This window comes from Conger conger, chromosome 1 (assembly GCF_963514075.1).
Source record: "Conger conger chromosome 1, fConCon1.1, whole genome shotgun sequence".
Lineage (NCBI taxonomy): Eukaryota > Metazoa > Chordata > Actinopteri > Anguilliformes > Congridae > Conger > Conger conger.
This window is the reverse complement of record NC_083760.1, coordinates 2,082,389-2,089,899: the sequence shown is the minus strand read 5'-3', so window position 1 is coordinate 2,089,899 and position 7,511 is coordinate 2,082,389. Positions and strand designations below refer to the sequence as shown.

At 44.5% G+C, this 7,511-nt stretch overlaps 1 protein-coding gene across 1 annotated transcript; it reads right to left on the bottom strand.

Annotated features, from left to right (window-relative positions):
* Positions 1 to 2,295: 2,295 nt before the first annotated feature.
* On the bottom strand, positions 2,296 to 4,849 carry LOC133133720 (fucolectin-1-like; the record flags this gene model as incomplete). Its single annotated transcript, XM_061249887.1, has 4 exons — positions 2,296 to 2,494; positions 3,166 to 3,460; positions 4,033 to 4,115; positions 4,809 to 4,849. Coding segments are annotated over 4 exons (618 nt in total), but the record flags the coding sequence as incomplete, so codon positions are not given.
* Positions 4,850 to 7,511: the final 2,662 nt, after the last annotated feature.

The following is a 7,511-nucleotide window of genomic DNA, read 5'->3' as shown; positions in this document are numbered from 1 at the left end:
AACTACTACAGTGGAATTAAATTATTAGCAAGTTATTATTTAACGTCTATGTCTCTCACCCTCCGTATAATGAAATACTCATAGTGTTGCAAACTCATTTTAAATGTGAAATAGTGAAATGTTTTCTTGTGATTTGGAATTCAAAAGGTATTTTAAGATGCTGACTGGGAGTTTTGCCAGTATAAAACCATGGATAAAACCTCAGTCAGGTTAAGCCGTAACCATATTGAAGTAAATGTTAGTATTTCTGCAGACACATGTGGGTAGTAACCATGACAGTAAATTCTCTCTTTGTAACCGGCGGAGATAAAATATTACGTAATTCATTGGTTAGAAATTACTTCCATTCTCAATCAAAACGTTTTATAACAGGAACTTCTTATTTCAACTCTGTTCAATCAGCAACCCTTTCTGTGGACCAGGAAATACTCTGGGCCTCGTGCCCGGAAATATCTTTGTAAAGTTTCAAATGGCATGTCGCCATCTGCTGTTTAAACCTGCTGCGTGTAGTTGAACGTTACCTGAATATTTATTCTGGCGCTACGTCTGAAATTAGCTGACAATTTAGAATGCCAAAACGGTATTAGTATGTCCATACTTGCATAAAATAGTATACTAAACCCACATGTTTTTTGTTTTTTTCTCTTTCAAAAGATTAATGTCAAAAGGATTCGATAACAGATTTATGTAGATGCGCAATGCTATGAAAAAGTCGTTTTCGCCCATCCAGGTTGTCCAAAAGTCATATTAGACAAAGGGAACCTGAAAAAACACAGGACACATTAAAAATATATATATTACTTAATTAGGCGGCACGGATGGTGCAGTGGGTAGCACTGCCGCCTCACAGCAAGGAGGTCCTGGGTTCGAGTCCCCGTCGGCCGGGGCCTCTCTGTGCGGAGTTTGCATGTTCTCCCCGTGTCTGCGTGGGTTTCCTCCGGGTACTCCGGTGTCCTCCCACAGTCCAAAGACATGCACGTTAGGCTGATTGGAGAGTCTAAATTGCCCATAGGTATGAGTGTGTGAGTGAATGGTGTGTGTGCCCTGCGATAGACTGGCGACCTGTCCAGGGTGTATTCCTGCCTTTCGCCCAATGTATGCTGGGATAGGCTCCAGCCCCCCTGCGACCCTGATCAGGATAAGCGGGTTCAGATAATGGATGGATGGATATTACTTAATTAATTTAATGGAAAATGTATCAAACAACCATGATAAAACGTAATGGGCCCCTTAAATGTAGTAAGTGGTTTCACCACTTTTAGCCTGTAATTTGATATAATTACATTACATTACAGTCATTTAGCAACCTTATATCCTTCACAGGTGGAGGTTCGTGTAGGACTTTTGACTATATACTGTGTTATCTTCTACTTCCCTGTTTGCCACCTTCTGATCCTTGCCTGTCCTTGCCCATCTGCCAATATTTCTATTGGAAATACTTCCGAGTTCGCTACTGGTTCGATTGTTCTGAAGCCTGACATTTAGTAGGTGTTACTTCTGGCTTCATATTCAGTGCCAGGTGCTACCCAGTTTATTGTACTCTAAGGTGCAGGTGTGGGAGTCAAGCTTGTTCTCCATGACTATTGTAACCTGTCATTAGAGGATTCGAGGAGCTTAAACTAAGCCAGGAGGAATTTATGGCTAGCCAAAATAAACTGGAGGGATTTCCTGCCTTCACAAATCAGAAGGGTGCATTCTGATCACTTCATTCAAGGTATAATCTAGCCAGATCAGATTGATTAATACCAGTGTTGACAACTAACGTTAATGTTAGTATCCCGTTAGTAAAGCTGGGTAACATTAGTCGGCTGGTTAACGTTAGCTAGCGTTCACAAACTTACGTGAACGTTAGCAGAGAGAGATCCTTATTTCAAAGGAGCACACTAGCCACTCTGCTAGTAATCTTGATTTGTCTTTCATATGGCTAAACAGCTCTGTGCCTCTAATAAATGTGTTGTAAGATTAATCAGCTACATTTATGATATCTCCCCTTTATTTCCAGGCAAATCGATGTGGCTTTAAGTTTTGTTTTATCCATGTGCTATGGACTATTTTTCTCTTCATGTGAAGAAAAACGGTTTCGAAATGTGCTAGCACTAATTCCCGATGCCCGCACACACAACATGCAAGTCAATGCTTTAAATTAGATTTTATTTGATGCGCTACAAACAAAATCAAACAGTAAATCGACTTAAAGAAAGAACAGGAGTAGAACTCCAGCAGGTGTTGCGTACATGAAAAGCAGGAAATAAAACTTGAGCCCAAGATTGATTTCTTTACCCAATTTCTTACAGACTACTCTGGGCTAAAATGACCAGCCTTAAATGTGGTATCAGCCACATTAGCGGGAGAAAGCAAAGCGTTCACTTCCACTTCACAGAGCTGAAGGTAGTTCTTTCCTGGAAGATGCACCGTCACGTAGCGTCCCACCATTAGCCCGGGACAGGGAAAGGTTTTAGTCTCTCCTGCTCTCATAGTTTCAATCTTGCTGCACCTGCAAGAGGGAACAGAACAAAATTGCTAAGTGGCTCATTGACTTTGGTCTTATTTTGAATAATAATTGTCTAATTATTAATAGTCCTAACTATGAATATGATGCTGCCTCGGTTACAGTAGCTAGCGTGTGATGAGGGGGAAGCTTATCATGCGGATGGGCTGGTAATGGAAATGATCTGTCAGTGTGAGCAGGTCTGTACTCTGGTCTGTACTGCAGAGTTAAAGTGTGGGCAGGTCTGTACTTTGGTTTGTACTGCAGAGTTAAAGTGTGAGCAGGTCTGTCCTCTGGTCTGTACTGCAGAGTTAAAGTGTGGGCAGGTCTGTACTCTGGTCTGTACTGCAGAGTTAAAGTGTGAGCAGGTCTGTACTTTGGTCTGTAGTGCAGAGTTAAAGTGTGAGCAGGTCTGTACTCTGGTCTGTACTGCAGAGTTAAAGTGTGGGCAGGTCTGTACTCTGGTCTGTTCTGCGGAGTTAAATTGTGGGAAGGTCTGTACTCTGTACAGAGGGGGCTGTTGGCAGCACTCTCTCTCTCTGAAGGACACACTTATCTGCTCTGCCCCAAATAGAAAGAGGGCATTGCAGAGGTGAGACAGACATTATGAAGATGACCAGGCATTTCAAAAAAGTGTTTGTAAATATGAGGCTCTGCGTGTAAAGATGGCTACTGACCGTGCATTATTGATGCCGTTGTTCTCCAGGGAGTCGCCGATGAGGATCTGAGCTCCACCGATCCTTTCTGCACAGCAGTCTCCTCGGGTGGTGATGGTGACGGAGGTGATTAAGTAGGACTTCAGCAGGTCCACCCTCCACCAGGCGTTGGGACCGATTGCGGTGTGGGCACAGGACCCATGCCTGGCATCAGAATCTCGGTTTCCATCAATGGCATAGGCTGCCAGGCTGAACACTGCCCCAGGGCCTGATGGAAGCCTTGATTGAGTGGCCTTGCCGCGTAAAGCCACGTTCTCTGCAGGGGGAAATTAACACAATTGAGCCAACATGGCTGTAAAATGCTGTTACTTTATTAGCACCCTGGACAAACTCTGTGTCCTGTGCAACTGCAGCAGTACTGTGAAATTACCCATCATGCCTTTGGGTGTTCAGCCAATTTCTCCACGGCAGAGGCTGTAAGTCACTGGCCATCGGATCACTTTGGCTCATTGGGTTTATGAGTTGGAGGGAAAGGTTTGTCAGGCATAATATGAGTCTGATATGTGAAGCTGGCTTTCATGCTTAAACGTTTAGTGAACCAATAACATGAAGTTAAATTCCACAAGGTCTGATATTACTTCAGTTAAATCATGTCAGTGGCAATAGTATCTGACTTGAATTGTACTTATATTCAAGTCGTAAAAACATTTGCCTTTGGTCAACATTTCCAAACTCCAATTTTTTTATCTCACTCAGAACATTAATTTCAGACAACTGATCCAAATAGATATGGATAAAGATTGATGAAGACTTTTTCAGCAAAACACCTGTACACTTTCATGTACAGGTAATTTCCATGGCAGTGCATTTGCATGGGGTGAAGTGTACCTTCTGTAAATCCTGGAGGAACTGAGCCTGACTTGACGGCTGAAAGTGCCAAGATCTGAACAAGTAAGATTATCACCTTCATCCTGGAAAAGAGGGGAGAGATTATTGAGCAGAGACCAAGTACATTTTGGAAGTATTCTGGGGAAAATGTACATTTCACAAGTCAAATCTTCAAACAAATATTGAGTTGACATGTGGTTCTACGTGGTGCATCCTCAATTTAATTCATGAATTTGACACAACAGATTTTTCTTCCAATGCAAAGCATTATGAAGGTAATGTGTGCTAGCTAACTTAGCTTAAGTAACCAGATAGCCAGCATGAACCACCAATGATGAGACCCTTGAAGGAACATAACTCTTGAACATATAAAATATTTTTTTACAAAGAGATGAATTCAATGTGAAGATCACGGGTTACCCCATTTAGGGTTAAGCAATTTATAAACATAGGACACAACATTGCGTCATGGCTACATTTTCTCAGAGAAATAAACAGTGAAACTGAGCACAGCTAATGTTCAATTAAATGGTTGAAAGCTTTCAAAAGCTTCATCATTAATTTTGGTCAGATTGCTAATAGAGAGCTTTTCAGGTGGATCTGCAGGTAGATCTAGTCTGTAAACTCACCTGTCAGTAAGGCAGCAGGTTCACAGGTAGATCTCGTCTGTAAACTCACCTGTCAGTAAGGCAGCAGGTTCACAGGTAGATCTATTCTGTAACCTCACCTGTCAGTAAGGCAGCAGGTTCACAGGTAGATCTCGTCTGTAAACTCACCTGTCAGTAAGGCAGCAGGTTCGCAGGTAGATCGTTGGTAGTTATTTGGTCTCCAGTGCAACGTACCCTCTTAAATACCCCAGAATGGGAGTGCACTCCCTACAGATCTGAAACTGAGGACAAATATTTGTGCAATGTGTGAGGTGTAGGATGACCCAGGAAGTTTGTGCTGATGTGTTTATCAGGGGCCTAGTCAGAGCACCCCTCCCCCTCCCTCAGTCAACCAGTTCCAGTATGATGAGCAAGGAAGGCCAATTTCGTAACCAGTGTCAAACCTCTGGACACATTCAGCGCTTTTGCCCACGACGGAGAAATCAGCCTTCTTCTCAGCCGCCTTTAAACTACTAATCCCCTCTGCCAGAGGCCACAGATGAGGGCGACAGGCGACATTGGCTAAGATCTGTTGGCTGCCAGTCGGAGGGTTACTGGTTCCATCCCACCCTAGGTGTGTCGAAGTGTCCCTAAGGAAGTCACCTAACACTAAAATGCTCCTGATGAGCTGGTCGGTGCCTTGCATGGCAGCCAATCGCTGTTGTTGTGTGAGTGTGTGTGTGTGAATGAGGATCATCAGTTGTACAGCGCTTTGGATAAAGGTGCTATATAAACGCCGACCTTTTACAATGTGTGCAGAGAGGCCTCAGTGGAGACTGGCCAGTTGTCAAGGTAATGATGTCAGGAGAAGATAGTCCCTTTATCCTTCATACAGGCTCACAAGTCTCCATGCTCAAACAAAGCACATTCCGTCAATTATTTGGTGAGCTGGGAGCCGGCCTCCAAGGCCCCTCCGCTTGGCTGAGGCTAAAGGCAGCCGATGGCCAACAGGCTCCTTGTGTTGGCTGAGGCTAAAGGCAGCCGATGGGCAACAGGATCCTTGTGTTGGCTGAGGCTAAAGGCAGCCGATGGGCAACAGGATCCTTGTGTTGGCTGTATGGAGGTAAATCTTGGCACTGGCACCACTCTACTTCCAAAATGTGGCATTATTATTGTGAAAGATCATTGTCTCCTACAGACACCAGGCCTCTTGGGAGAGAATATTATCCGAGGCAGCTGGAGGATGACACGTTAAAGACCGGACTAGCCCTCCACGCCAACCCAGTGGGCCAGCAAGCGTGCAGAGAAGCGCTGGCTATCCGCCTGCCTCCAGGTTTACCCAATCAGATGGTGAAGTGGGGTATGTGTGTGCACTGTACAATATTATTGCCCCACCTAAGCAGGAAGTAGTATTCATGGGAAGGGTTTGGGGGGGCGCTGGAGGACACTTGTACCTGGACCTGGTGGAGCCATTGTCTGATCAAGCCAAGCAAGACTGTTCCTGACTAGTGGCCAGGGCTGTGGTCCACGCTGAGGGTGGTAGGGTGCCAGTGAGGCTGAACACTCTGGGTACAGCGCCAGTATACCTGAAACGGCATCAAAAGGTTGCCTGCTTGTCCCGAGTTATTGTTGCACACTTGAATAATGACACTTTGTGATATCCAGGTGCTCATATTTTATTGTATTCTGCAACAACACATGAAAATAATGTCCAGCAAACCCCAAGTGATGTCTACATCCCAGCGGGCCTGAGTGGAGCAGACCATACCCCAGAACAGACACAGCAGGTAAATGCTTTTCTATGCGAGCACAAAGAGGTGTTCTCCATGTCTGCCCATGACTGTGTACAGGCCGATGCAGTGTTTCACCCAATCTCCACAGGGCAGGCACCACTGACAAACCCAACCAAATCTCTACCAGGAGGTGCGTACATTGATCCAAGGCATGTTGGAGGCAGGAGTGATCCGCAAGACCACCAGCTCTTGGGCATCACCTATAGTCTCAGTGCCCAATAAAGATGGCACTTTAACGTCTTTCATAGATTATCGTAAACTCAACATTGTAACCTCCAAATATGCCTTCCCCTGGCCCCGCGATAGAAGAGTCTTGCACTCTGCTCTTGAAGGGCAGGTTCTTTTCCACCCTCGACCTCACCAGTGGATACTGGCTGGTGCCATCGCACCCCAGTGACTTTTACTCACGGGGCTCTATGAGTTCAGTAGAATGACGTTTGGGTTGAGTAATGCCCCTGCCACTTTTCAGAGGCTTATGCAGTCACATCCGGGTGATCAGAACTTCCAGTCTCTTTTGATCCATGTTCCTGATATTATTGTGTTTAATTGTATCATTAAATCAATTGGCTAGAGCCAATGAAACATTTGAAAAAAGCCTGGGCATATGCACACATTTAGTAAAATAACAGTGCTGTGCTTTTTGAAGAAAGCAAGACTATCTTTTCAGGAAATTAATAAATATATAAATAGTCAATTTTCATTTTCAAGTCCTTCTCTGAAGATTCTGCACCATATTTTTTTCTGGCTTTACCCTCATTCCACATTCTCTGTTCACATTCCACAGTGGTCATGGGCAAGGTCATCTGTGATATACTGCCTCATGCATCATTTCAGCAAATGCTTCTCTGGCCTCTCACTGCTGCTGCAAAGCTAGGTGATCCGGTTTCATTGGAGGAAGTATACGGATGGATTCACACCTTGAACACCATAAATAAAGGGAGGTCACCAGATAGACATGTGCATAGGCATGTGATGGCAAACATTCTGTTTGTGTTCTGCCGTCTTGCGCCATCTGCTTCTATGCTAGGTGATCTGGTTTTCATTGGAGGAAGTATACAGTTGGATTCACACCTTGAATAAAGGGAGATCACCTGATAGA